The 14917-nt window shown below is 40.8% G+C and overlaps 1 protein-coding gene across 1 annotated transcript; it reads right to left on the bottom strand.

The window, feature by feature from the left end:
* Positions 1-6319: 6319 nt before the first annotated feature.
* LOC110734099 (protein FAR1-RELATED SEQUENCE 5-like) lies at positions 6320-8152 on the bottom strand. The gene is made up of 3 exons (XM_021914157.1): positions 8039-8152; positions 7247-7483; positions 6320-7147 (listed from the first exon to the last, which is right to left on the bottom strand). Exons 1-3 carry the CDS (start codon positions 8150-8152, stop codon positions 6320-6322), a joined length of 1179 nt encoding a protein of 392 aa, XP_021769849.1.
* Positions 8153-14917: the final 6765 nt, after the last annotated feature.

Here is a 14917-nt window from a genome sequence, read left to right as displayed (position 1 = left end):
GGATTAATCAAATTTTACTCACAAGTAATTGAACTTGATGGATTTTAATCAACTAAACATGAAAAATCCAAGCTTTGTTCAACATGGAATTTAGGGTTAGGGTTCCAATCATTTAAACCTCTAAAGATTAGACCTTTAACATTATTTGGGAACTTAAAATTACAAAATCACAACAAGTTTTCACACTTTATTGCAATTTATTTGCAAAATTTGTGAAAAACAAGTTTATGTGAAAAATTGGTATATCAACTTAAGCACTAATAAAAACTCCATTATTATGCTCAAGGATATTTTAAAACTAGTAGATTAGAGATGCAAATGTGCATTTAATCTAACCTTGTAATGCTTACATTAATCAAGGCTTAAAAAGAATTAAAATTTTCGTTGAAAAACAAAAAACCCTAGAAAAATTGGGTTTCGGGTTCAAATTAAGCTTCTGGACAATCCTAAAAGGGGTGAATCTGTTCCAGAATGTCGATTCCACCTAAAAATCACTATTTTTGAGCCAAAATCTGGGTTCGACAGCCAAATCAAAAATAAAATCGAGTTTTAAAATTAATTAAAACGAGCATCTAATATAATTAGAAGAACATGAACCAGAAAATTAAATTCTTTTAAAACATCTTAATTAAAAAATAATTGCAAAAATTAAAAGGAGCGTGGCTCCGATACCGCTGTAGGGTTTCGTAGTGACCCGACACTACGCGGAAGGAAACCCACCAAGACCCGCCCCTTAATTAAAACAATTAACAATCATATTAAACTTAATCAAACAAGATTAAGAACAAGAATTATACCTTTGACGCGTGCTTCGCTCCCAAAGAGCTCTTACTTCAAAATCCCGAAAACACGAGATCTCCGACGGATTGTACCCTCGACCCTACCCGAGCGTCCTAAGTCTTGAAGGTTAGTCAAGACCCGGACAAAATAACTATGAGTTTTACGAATCAAAGGTTTACTCTTACTTGGAGTTGCTTTTTTAATTCCACTCAAGGTTGTTCATTTCCCAATACCCAAGCATGGTATTTATAGGGAAATGATCCCTTGATTTCCAATCTCCCATCAATGTGGAAGAGTTGGTAAAATGATAATTATTTAATTCCAAAATTAAATGATTAATTAATTAAATCACAAATCGACACATGACACAATAATAGAGAAAGCCAAGTGAGGACCAAGGCTTGGGGGGGACCATTGTCTTGATCCCCAATTCCATGATTTGGTCCCCACACTCTATGCACAAAACCGGGTCAAGGAGGGCTGCCAGCTAGCGTGCCAACTAGGGCTTCCAGCTAGCACCCCCTTGTTGCCCAGCACCCAGCCAGCCAGCCAGTGCATGCTGCTGCTGGGTTGTGCTGGTGCTGCGTGTTGGCGCTGGTGCGTGCCAGTGCCATGCGCTGGTGCGTGCTAGTGCCATGCGCTGGTGCATGCCAATGCCATGCGCTGGTGCGTGCTGGCGCTGGTGCTATGCCTCGCATCTCTCTCTCTCGCACCATTGCTAGCATGGCCAGCATGCGTGCTGCTAGCGAGCCTCGCCCAAGCACCAAGCACCACGCATGCACCAGTGCCTTGCATCATGCACTATGCATACACAAGCCTCGGCCAACCACCACGCACCACGCATGCGCCAGTGCCTAACACTAGTTGAGCTTGGTGCGTGTGGTCCTGCCATGCGCCCAACATTTTGCTAGGGCCGCGACGGCACCAGGACATCCTAGGGCACGCATGGTGCGCCTAGAGATGCTGCCTGGGCTGCGATGGTGCCCAGCCATCCTAGGGCACGCATGGTGCGCCTAGTGATGTTGTATGGGCTGCGATGATGTGCTATAGTGCGCATAGCACTTGCGATGGGCTGCGATGGTGTGTTATGGTGCGCATAACACTTGCGATGGGCTGCCTAGCACACCTAGTGCGCTTGGGCTTGCGCCTAGCCATGCTAGCCTGAACTAGCCTAGCATCCACATGGCTAGGCTAGTGTGGTGCTAGGGCTACGATCATACTTGTCGCTTTATGATTTTGCAACGCGCGGTCTCGACACCCTTGGCTCGATTTCCGACATCTGTATTCGTAAAACTCTGCTGACTCATTAAATCCTTTCGGATTAATTCGTCGTCTCGGATCGGTGATTCGATTGGGTTCGACCCGAAGGGTTCAGTTAAGATTAAGCTGTAACATCAATTGTACATTGATATTACTGATCGGAAGCGGCCTCCACCTAGGAATTCCGATCACTTGACCTTACTGAAGAATTAGCTCCGTAATAATTCTGAACCCTTTATCGGAAGAATACACTTGTTGGAAGGACACCATTCCTTTCATATATATATATATATATATATATATATATATATATATATATATATATATATATATATATATATATATATATATATATATATATATATATATATATATATATGTATGTATGTATGTATATATGTGTATATATATATACCGGAGAAGAAGAAAAATGTGTTAAGCTTTTGGAGAATACCATCAACATCATCGGATCAACGGGAATCGTCCAGTGCAGAAGGAAGTTACGTGAAATGGCGCATCAAATTGGATGAGAAATAAGTTTGTTGTAGAAAATATGCCGCAGCCGCAAATATTTTGCAAACAAAAACTACAACACGAGAAGCACTTATTTGCATGGGATGGTCTTTATGACGAAGATGTTCGTTGAAAATAAAATAGCTTGTTTAACTTTTAAATGCACTAGGGAAATAAGCGTATTTTATACAATATTACATGGTTTAGTCAGGATGTAGGATATATATGATTTGTTTAATGACATTTCTTTTTTTTACTTGCAATATATGATTTGTTAAATTTGTGTTTAACTTGTATATAATAATATGTTTTACAGTTCAGAACAACACACACAATAGTTTAGAATATTATGTGTAGTGTTCTGAACTACTTGATAATTAAACTTACCTATATTAGTTTGCGCAGTATCAAAGGAAAATATTTAGCACATATAAACAGAACAACAAGAATAAAAGTTTAGAGCAACAACAATAAAAGTTTAGAACAATATGGAATTGAACTACTTGAACTACATAGATCAGCATATGGAATTTCAGCATACGAGAGCACTAACAACATTTTGATAATTAATATTCAACTACGCGACTAGTTGAACGACTTACATTACAATTTAAATTTAACGACAACGGCAATTACAAGTTAATATTGAACTACGCCACTAGTTAAACCAGTGAAGTCAAGTGTTTGACCGAGAAAGTTATTGTGTTTAGGCACTTATATTTCACCGTGGGCCCCATTTTATATAAAGTGTGAATTTGTAAAGACGACTTGCTTGTGATCATATAAATGGTACCCTATGTTGCATAAACTATGTACCACTCTATGTACAATGATACATTCATGACATGAAAAGGTACCACTGTACTAAGGCCTTTTATAAATTTCATTGTCATTAGATAACATCGAAAGGAAGGTAAGTGTTAAGTCCAATTTCATAAGGCGGACTACATAGAACATCACTGTTCATTAAAGGGTTTAATTAGTTAAATCATTTAACAATCGATAACGAGTAAGGACTTGAACTAACCAAGCAACAGCTGAATGACTCAAACAACGAATTACAGCAGATAGACGTATATATTGTATTAAAAGGTAACTGAATTCATTAATGAGGTGAATATCCCAAAGGTTGTGATTACAAATTAAGGTACACGTAAGGGTTGTCATTACGAAATCATTAAAAGATTACGAATTAGTTAGCTAGGTAAACCGTAGTATTCATACATGTAGGTCTTATTAACAAAATATTAGTGAAGCAACAAAATGTCATTAAATAATGTTCTACTGTGTCCTCCTATCAACATAAGTGTCCCAAAGGCTGTGATTAACAAATCATTGACATATTACGAATTACTTAATGAGGTCAACTCTAGTAATTAGTTATTTGTGACCAACGATATTAGTGAAATCTAATAAGATGGATATTAGTGATACCAAAATTGTGATTAAACAATGTCCTCCTATGTAGGTTTTGTACAACCCTGAACAAGAAACATGCCTTTGCCTTTTCAGTGGTTCATTTTATGCGGTCACATGTACCACCCTGACTACAGTGGTACCCTAATTGTCTTAGTGGTACCCTCGATCAGATGACATCGTCTACTCTGACCTTGAAACCCTAGATATGCTGAAAATGTACCACCCTCATTATAATGGCACTCTGAGAATCATATGGTATACTATTATAGGAACCTATTCATGTAAACACCTGTATTTTCAACACCATGAAGATAACTGACCAATGGTACAGTTCATAGACGATAAGTGTACCACTGCAAGATGTTTTAACAACAAATACAACAAATAAATACCAATGCATTAATAAACTAGTTGAATCGATTACATTACAAGTGATTGGAACATGATGTACCAGGAGTACCTAGTACACATGCAAAAAGACCACCAGAATTTGTTCCCCTAACACAAGTGAAGTACCCTAAGGAACTATCCACCTCCCTCATTTGAATCCCTTCAACCGATCTTATATAGTCATTCGTTGACAATGACATACTGTTCTATGCCGCCGCAGCTTGCTTCTTTGCTGCATTTTTCGCCCTAGAAGCCTTTTCTTTTCCCTTTTTCTCTGTGCAAGATGGATACCTCACATTGGTTGTACGATGAGCCTTCTTCTTGGGCAGCGGTAGATCCTTAATCACTGCCGGAACGGATCCATCACAACTCCCCACAAAGGCAATAATTGGTGTAGGGATTGTATTTGGAAACCCAGATGCATGTGCGGCTGGTGTATCTGTACAACCAAGCTCCTTGTTCAAAGCCACAGAAGAAGGCGTCCGAACAACACAATGTACGCCATCATCCTCACCTTCGTTTTTCATTATCCTTAGTTGCCTATTCCTATTATTTTGGCAACCATTGCCAACACTTCATCGACTCTGAGGCCCATCAATTGCAACAACTCTGCCACAGCCTTAACACCCTCCTTAAAAGCTGAAGTCTTTAAGCAAATTGGTTCATACATCCCCATCAATTTGTGATATTGCCTGGCTTCATCGGTTTTAAGTGGATCATGGTAAGCTACTTTCACTCGTGTGTGTTTCCTTTGAATATCCTTCCTCCAACGACGTAGAATATACTTCTCAGGAACAATGGAAACACCACAATGGTCATACACAAAGATCATATGTCGACAAATGATTCCATGGCACTCGAAGTGTTTACAGTCACAACTAGCTTCATATGTATTACTGTCATAGCACACCCTGTAGCATCTCCGAAGCTTAGTCACATATTCTTTCTTTGCAAATTTTAGCTTGATCCACACTCGGTCCTCAATAACAAAATCAACTTGATTCTCACCAACTTCATAGTCATCTAGGCGACGCACGTACATTATCCTCTTGCACTCCCACTAAACTTTTTTGAATTTGGCGTCCGTGTAACACTTCTATAACACTTCCTCCGCTGGGAAATCGGTAGCTACATGCCTGATGTACTGTAGTGTGTTAGAGGTCGCAATTCTTTCTGACTCGGCCCTTATCTACATTGCATCGCAGTATCGAAGCACAAATTCAGACAATGTTGTATGTTATCAACATAACCCTTGAAGAAGTGATTGAAACTTTTAGAACGCTGGGTCGTTCTCATCCCGGCCTAGAATAAATGCTTCAAATACGCTAGGATCCACATGTGCCTTTCCTCATACAGCCCTACATTTCAAATAATTGCAATTAATGGCTTATCTAAAAACATACAAACCTCATACACCTGGACTCCTGTAGGTGGTACATTCACTGTCTCAAAAATGTGCCATAGATAAGAAACTTGCACAAAAAAAAAAACACTTAGTGGTACAAAATTGTACCACTGAACCTACTCCTACTCTAAATCAGAACTGAAACAGCTTCCAGTCCTCTGCACACAAACAGCTACACCTCTGCATATTATAATATAAATCAGTAACAATCACAAACAAAAAAAAAAGAAAAAAGAAATGGAAGTGCAGTACCTTCAAGCCAACTGTTATCTCCTAGTTTATAATAACAACTGCGTCCACCCAACGATCTACAAATTCATCAGCATCTAAACTACCATAAATGATATTTTCAAACTCATCCTTTACAGCTTCATAGTCCTCATGCTTACCCACATACGTCCCAAACTTCTGAAGTACGTGCCATATGCACCACCTATGGCAACTGTCAGGCATAGTCAAGTTTACAGCTTTCCTAATCACCAGATCTTGATCCGTTAGGATTGAGATAAGAGCTTTACCCCCCATGCAATGTAGCCAAGTCCTCATTACCCACTAATAGGTCTCCGCCGTTTCCTGAGAGATTAATGCACACCCAAACAAAATACTCTGCCCATGATGGTTCACACTGATAAACACAGCAAAGGGAAGGTGAAATTTGTTTGTCAAATACGTACTGTCAAAACACTTAACATCTCCTAACTCCTTATACGCAGCTCTACTCCTCGCGTCTACCCACACAACATCTTGTAATGCCCCGTCCTTCCCAAACCAACATAGATGGAGAAAATTTTGATTGTCGGCACTCATTTTGTTGAAGTACTCTATCATGCCATTTGCATCACCCTTAGTAAGCTCAAGTCTGATTTTCTGAGCCACTGCATTCTCCAAGTCTCTTTGCGTAAATGTCATCTCCTCCACTCCATTACGCTCCCGAGCATGACAACTGTACATTTGGGATACCTTCACCTTAGACTTCTTCGCCGTATGCACCTGCTTGACCAAATGATTATTTTTCACCATTAACTCGTGCTTCCGGTACATCGCTACATCATTTGACTTTCCCGGAGTAACAATGTGACCTTTGTGCTCCAAATTCAGCCTTCGAATAACCCAGTTCCCTTCCTCATTAACACTGGCATACAACTCCACAGGACACCCGCACTTTTTAGTCTTTCGTTTCTGAACTGTCTCCTCATCTTGCAACAACCCTTCCTTAAGTGCATCCTGTCTACGCTTCCTTGAAGCGTAACCATAACAGTCACAAGTCCACTTAGCATTCCTTCTCTGCTTACAACACTTCCCCTTTTTCAATTCCTTCTTCACATCCACCCACCCAAAAGCAGCCCTAACTATACCAAAACCCTTTTGCCTAGCATAACTCTAGAAATAGGTATCCAACTCATCCTTACTCCCAAATACCATGCCCAAAGTTGGGGGTGGTACTTTCTCTTCCACACCAAATACAGTGTGCACCAATACCCTGCCCTTCTTTAGTGTTATGAAAGAAGAACCTCCTGCCTCTGCCCCTTCATCTTCAACGCCACCATCAACTTCTACTTCCTCAAAATATGACCCCTGTATTTCTCCCTCATCTCCTTCTCCTTCTTCATCCTCCTCCTCATCTCCTTCTGTAAATCCATCACCACTCTCTAACCCCTCCTCATAAACATATACATCATCCTCACTATCTGCTCCAAGTGCCTCACCAACACCCACCTACAACACATATACTTCCACAACTCAATCTAGTGGATCATTTTATCTCAACAACAACTAGTACAAACAATAACAAACAACACAACATAACAACACAATATAAAGAACAACATCATAACATTTATTATGTCCATTTTCAACGACTACACAGACCATTAAGCCAATATTTGAAAACCACCGCCATAACTAAATAGACCCCAAAATGTCCATCAATTGTCAAACTGAATTCACTAACCATCAATCAGAAACAACAACTAAACAAAATTTAAAGATACAAAAACTGACTTATCTCAAATTAAACCACTCTAATCACATTACAATAACCACATAACAATCACCATTCAAGTAATATACACAATAATTACTGAATTACACACTACCAATTACCTAGTATAATTAATCAATTATAAACACTCAACATGTACTCATACTTACAACAATGTGTGCTACGGAGTCACAAACCCTAATCTCTCCCAACCTTTAATTTTATATTTCATTAACAACCAACAAATTAACCAAACACATCTACCACAACGCAATAAATTAGACACTTACATTCTCAGAGTTGAATCGCAACTCCCTTGCGCAGCCATGCCCATCTTCGCCATCTTCCCGCAATGCTTCCACTAAATCGACCCCCAACATGTCTGCTAGCCGACGATTTCCCATTCTTATAATTTACTACTTCATCAATTTATTGCAACTTCGACTTTACCATTGACGTGAAAGGAATGGTGTCCTTTCAACAAGTGTATTATTCCGATAGAGGGTTCAGAATTATTACAGAGCTAATTCTTCTGTAAGGTCAAGTGATCGGAATTCCTAGGTGGAGCCCGCTTCCGATCAGTAATATCAAGGTACAATTGATATTACAGCTTAATCTTAACTGAACCCTTCGGGTCGAACCCAATCGAATCTCCGATCCGAGACGTCGAATTAATCCGAAAGGATTTAATTAGTCGACAGAGTTTTACGAATACAAACGTCGGAAATCGAGCCTAGGGCGTCGATACCGAGCGTCGTAAAATCACAAGCAACAAGTATGAGCGTAGCCGTAGCTAGGCTAGGCTAGCTCATAGCATGCCTAGGTGCACCGTGTGTGTGCTAGGTGCACCATGGTGTGCTAGGCACGATCGCAGCCTAGGCACGCCCTGGCAGCCCATCGCAAGATAGCAACATGCTAGCATGGGTGCCTGGGTGCGCATGGCAGCTATCGCAAGCCACACAGGCACCAGGCAGCCCATAGCAGCTAGCAAGCATGCTAGCATGGTGCCTGGGTGCATATGGCGCCTATCGCAGGCAATGGCCGCACAAGGCGCACCATGGAAAGCACTAGGTGCTGCGTGCGTGCGTGCCTGGCTTGGCAGCACCATCGCAAGCACCAAGTGCTAGCATGGTTGGATGTCTGGCAGTGGCGCGCCATGTGCGTATGCTTGTGTGCTAGCCTTCGCATGGCTGCACCAAGCATCGCAGCACATGCGAGAGGCTACGCGCCAGCTTGATGCTAGGCCTCGCACAAGCAGCCTCGCACCACAGGCGCATTGATGCGTGTGGGCTGGCAATGCGTGAGGTGCAGCGAGGGACGCGAGTATGCGCGTGGTGCGGGGCGCATGGCTGGTGCGTGATGCATGTGCGACCAGCCAGTGCGTAGCATGCGAGACCAACGCCAGCGATGCGCAGCTAGCACTGGCTGTGCTAGCGATGCGATGCAAGAGAGATGCATGTGCGATGGGCAGTGCTAGGCAGCCAGCAGCAGCAGCGCCTAGCACTGCCAGCACCAGCACCTAGCATGGCCTAGCACCAGGCATGCGAGGCAGCTGGGCAGCGCCATGCTAGCTGGCTGGATGGCCAGCACCATGCTAGCTGGCGTGCTAGCTGTCAGCAACCCAGCACCCCATGAAGTGGCGGTTTAGGTGAGGGGTGGGGACCAATCTTGGGCAAGGCCTTGAGGAGCAAGGCAATGGTTCCCCCACCCATTCACGGTCCTCACCTAACCTTCTCTCTCTATTTGACACTTGTTGCATTGTGATTAGTTTTGTTTAATAATTTATTTTAGAAATAAATTAATTAGAAAAAATACATTCTCCCACATTGATGGAGGATGAAAGATCAAGGGATCATTTCCCTATAAATACCAAGCTTGGTATTGGGATTTGACACAACCTTGAGATGAATTAAAAAGGCAACTCTAAGAAAAGAGTAAACCTTTGATTCGTAAAACTCATAGTTATTTTGTCCAGGTCTTGACTAACCTTCAAGACTTAGGACGCTCGGGTCGGGTCGAGGGTACGATCCGTCGGAGATCTCGTCTTTTCGGGATTTTGAAGTAAGAGCTCTTTGGGAGCGAAGCACGCGTCAAAGGTATAATTCTTGTCCTTTATCTTGTTTGATTAAGTTTATTATGCTTGTTTAATTACTTTAATTAAGGGGCGGGTCTTGGTGGGTTTCCTTCCGCGTAGTGTCGGGTCACTACGAAACCCTACAGTGGTATCGGAGCCACGCTCCTTTTAATTTTTGCAATTATTGTTTAATTAAGATGTTTTAAAAAATTTATTTTTCTGGTTCATGTTCATCTAATTAGATTAGATGCTCGTTTTAATTAATTTTAAATCTCGATTTTATTTTCGATTTGGCTGTCGAACCCAGATTTTGGCTCAAAAATAGTGATCTTTGGGTGGAATCGACATTCTGGAACTGTTTCAATTCTTTTAGGGTTGTCCAGAAGCCAAATTCGAACCAGAAAGCCAATTTTTCTGGGGTTTTTCGTTTTTCAACGAAAGTTGTAATTCTTTTTAAGCCTTGATTAATGCGAGAATTACAAGGTTAGATTAAATGCACATTTGCATCACTAATCTACTGGTTTTAAAATATCCTTGAGCATAATAATGGAGTGTTTATTAGTGCTTAACTTGATATACCAATTTATCACATAAACTTGTTTTTCACAATTTTGCAAATAAATTGCAATAAGGTGTGAAAACTTGTTGTGATTTTGTATCTTAAGTTCCCAAGTATTGTTAAAGTTCTAATCTTTAAGTGTTTAAATGATTGGAACCCTAACCCTAAATTCCATGTTGAACAAAGTTTGGATTTTTTCATGTTTTGGTTGATTAAAATCCATTAAGTTCAATTACTTGTGAGTAAAATTTGATTAATCTTCATATTGGAAAATGTAATCTTGGTATTTTACACAAGTATGCAAGTTGGAAAATTTTATCATTGGATGGTTAATTTATTTTTTCCAACTCCCTTTTGTCAAATCCATTATTAATTTGCATATAGGCAAGATTAATTTTGGACATAGCTCATTTTATTTTAAGCATAATGTTTGACCTAATTTTGTTCAAAATTGAAATTTTGGATAACTTTAGGCTTGTGCACCAATTAAAATAAAATTTGTTTAAGTTAGACTTAATGGTTGTTTTATTTTATTTTCCCCAAAATTAATTCTAAAATATAACTTGGAATTAATTCATGTCACATGTAAATCGGGATTAAAATCCAGAGTCATAGCACGCAAATCAAGGCAACACACCCAAGTGCCACCAAGGCTAGCCGGGCTGCCTAGCAGCCCACATGTGGCTGCCTGTGGTGCGCACAAGGGCGAGCCTTGAATGCTGCTATGCGCTATGTGTGTGTGGCTGGGATGCATGGCTGGGGTGCGTGGGGTGGCTGGGCTGGCTTGCGAAGCATGCTGTTGGGCAGCAGGGCAGCAAGCATCAGCCAGCGCACCACGAGCATCATGATGCGCCTGCCCAACAGGCCAGATGCTCGCAGGCACCAGTGTGCTAGCAAGCATGCATATCATGCTAGCAGGCAGCTGGGCTTGAGGCGCTGCTTGCTAGGCACAGCAGGCCTCAACCACGCACCATGGCGCCAAGCCATGGGCTGCCTAGCAGCCATGGTGCGCACCCACCAAGGGATTTGTTGGGTAATTCTGCTTTAGGTTGAGCTATGATTTTGCGATTTTTCCCGTACTAATAATTTTATTTAATTATTTTAACGAGGCTAAAAACCTCTATTTTCAATTTGCAAAATTTTTGACAAATTATGGGTTATGACGACTTAATTAATCGGATTAATTAAGTACGGATGCGGAATTTAGTGGGAGCTTAATTAAATGCGTTAGCATTTTGCGTTTAGAAATAATGGATTAAACCACTTTGACTAGTTTTAATTAGGCGCGTTAATTGGATTAACGACCTAAGTTACTTACTAGTTTTGCGTGTTTAATTATGTATTTCGTAAAATTGCATGGGTCGTTCACAAATAGTGAACGGGTGAATGAAAGATTTCTTTCAAAACAGGTTCTTTGAAAATGGCAACTGGTGGGGCCCGACTAGGATAGAAAATACGGAATGTGTTCTGTTATGTATTTTTGTAAATCTAAATACGGTCTGCGAACCGTTAAGTATTTTTGTAATATTTAGATTAATCTTAGTCGTTCTAGCTAGCTTCTTTTATTTCATTTTGGCCAAGAAGTCTTAAGACGACGTTTCGACGAAGACGAGCCAAGATGAAGACCCATGGAAATTGAAGAATTCAAGGGGTCATGCTAGTTGCCAAATGCATCTATTTTATGCCTTATATATTGTTATTATATATGTTTTCTAGATGCATGTCTAGGTTTTCTATGATGTTGCGATGATTAGTTAAGTTCACTTAAATCAACCAACATAGAAACCCTAGGTCCCTTAATAATATTGAGCTAAAATTTGCCATTCCAAGAACAACACTTACCGAACTAATGCGCGTACGTGATGGATTACGCCAAAGCGAGGCATCACTACTTCCCTAGGAACGTAAGGTATACTAGGTATACAAGCTGTCTTGGTTAAGCTCAACAATATCACAGTAAGGAGTCCTTAGATGTCGTGTCAAAAGAGATAAAATGTCAAGTATGCATTAGATGCGACATTTTATCAAACCGAGAGTAGCTTGGAGCTATTAGCAATTGGATTGCTTACCTTAAGATATTTAATGGTTAAGACAAGCCAAAGCATGCTTATCCATTTCTTGATCTTTGGGATCTCGGAATCATTTTATTCTCGCCCATAAGGGACATTCTTAAAATGCGTGGATAAAATGTTCAATAACTGTGAATAAGTGCATGAACGCCTTAAATTTCAACTTATTGATGTATGAATGGTTTTTCACTTCAAATTCTTTCAATTGTAGATCAATGTCTGCAAGTAACTCAAACAACAACCATATGTGCCCGGAACTCCCCGAAACGTTGGCCTTTCCCTTAAACTTGGTCAACTTTAAGGAATGGGAAGAGGAACTCAGGAGAAATCTCCGGAATTGTTCCTTGGAGTATACTCTTGATACTCCCATTCTAAGCTTCTTTAGTAAAGGGATCATGACCGACGAGGCTCATGAAGAATGGTCTTCCAATTGCAAAAGGGTCTCACGGCTCACGGCAAATTCCATCCCGGAAGACTGGAGGGAAACTCTTTCCTCCTACCTTTCGGACATGTTCCTCAAAGCACTTGAGGACGTTGTCAATGTAAGAGTCACCAAGAGTGACAATGGCAACTTTGATGGACTCGTGTTTGACTTGACCAGGTCACTTTCAAACATGAGGATTAAGCCACCAAATGTTGGGTGTCTTGCTAAGGAAAGGCGACGGCTTTGGACCAAGGTCTACAATGCTAAATTGTGACCCGGGATGCCCCTCCGACCTCATGTGCTTGGTATGACTAGGATCTTCAAGCACATGCAGATTCTCGGAATTCCATTGGAAGATGAGATGGCGGGGCATATCTTGCTTGCTTTACTCCACTCGGGCTATGATGCACTTAGAGTGCATATCGCTGCGGGAAAGGAGACACACTCCCTCAAGGAGGTGGTGCAACTACTTAGCCAAGCCACTGCCTATGGAATGACCAAAAGGCCCTTGAGAGCTAAGAAGAAGGAGTTCAAGAAGGTCAAGGCAAAGATGAGATGCTTCCATTGTGGCATGCAAGGCCATTACAAGAGAGAATGCATGCTCATCAAGGAAGAGGGGATCACTCCGACCACCTCAGGTATCTTCCTTAACACTTGTGGATTAAGCTTATCATAAGGTATTAGATACCAAGTATGACTCACTTAATGTTGCCTTTTCAGGGACCAAGTGAGAACCTTATCAAGTGTTGGTGCAAAAGCAAGAAGACGACGAAGATGGTTTTTCGGTCGTGCTTGCATGCACTATTTTGTGTATGACATGTAATTAAACTATTTCTAGTTTATCATGCTTTGAACATATTATGATCCATGGTGTTGGAGACCTAGGAATTTCAAATGTAAGACTTTTGACAATAGTTGTTTCAAGTTTGTCTTACAAATTTATGTTCAATTAAATTTCATGTTTTACATATGACAAAAGTTGATACCACTAAGCTAAGACCATCGAGTCGAATCAAACCTACTTGTGGCATTGTCGTCTTGGCCACATTAACATCAAACGCATCAAGAAACTTCTTCAAGAAGGTGTTCTTGACTCATTTGACTTAGAGTCATTTGAAAATTGCGAAGGATGCTTATTAGGCAAGATGATAAAACAACCATTCTCCAAGCTGGGAGAAAGGGCAAGTGACTTATTAGGTCTAATACACACAGATGTATGTAGACCTATGAGCACACCCGCAAGGCAAGGTTACCGATATATCATCACCTTCACCGACGATTATAGTAGATATGGCTATATCTACTTAATGTCGAATAAATCTGAATCCTTTGAAAAGTTCAAAGAATTTCAGAAAGAAGTTGAAAATCAACTTGGCAAGAAAATTAAAGCACTTCGATCGAATCGAGGTGGCGAATATTTGAGCCATGAATTCGACGATCACTTGAAAGAATGTCTTTCAGAGTTGACACCTCCTGGAACTCCTCAATGGAACGGAGTGTCCGAACGGAGGAATCGAACCTTGTTAGACATGGTTCGGTCAATGATGGGTCTTAGTGAACTCCCTATCTCGTTCTGGGGACATGCACTACAAATAGCAGCACTAACACTGTATAGAGCTCCGTCAAAAGCTGTTGAAAAGACTCCATATGAAATATGGACTAAGAAACCTCCCAGGTTGTCTTTTCTTAAGATTTGGGGATGCGAAGCATATGTCAAGTGATTAATTTCGGACAAACTTCACCCCTAATCGGATAAGGGTTTCTTTGTGGGATATCCAAAAGAAACCAAAGGGTATTACTTCTACAACAAATCCGAGAACAAAGTGTTTGTTTCTCGTGATGGTGTCTTTTTGGAGGGTCACCATTCCAAAATGACAAGTGGGAGGAAAATCAAACTCGACGAAGTTCGAGAGGACGAGCAACAATGTCAACCTGACAAAACTGGCAATCTAGATACTTTGGAAGCATCTGAGAAGATTGGTCAAAGTCAAATAGACAATGTAAATGCTCAACTGATTACCCTATGTAGGTCGCAACGGCAAA

The sequence above is a fragment of the Chenopodium quinoa genome, unplaced genomic scaffold, assembly GCF_001683475.1.
Source record: "Chenopodium quinoa cultivar QQ74 unplaced genomic scaffold, ASM168347v1, whole genome shotgun sequence".
In the NCBI taxonomy this organism is placed as follows: domain Eukaryota; kingdom Viridiplantae; phylum Streptophyta; class Magnoliopsida; order Caryophyllales; family Amaranthaceae; genus Chenopodium; species Chenopodium quinoa.
This window is presented reverse-complemented; position numbering and strand designations above follow the sequence as displayed.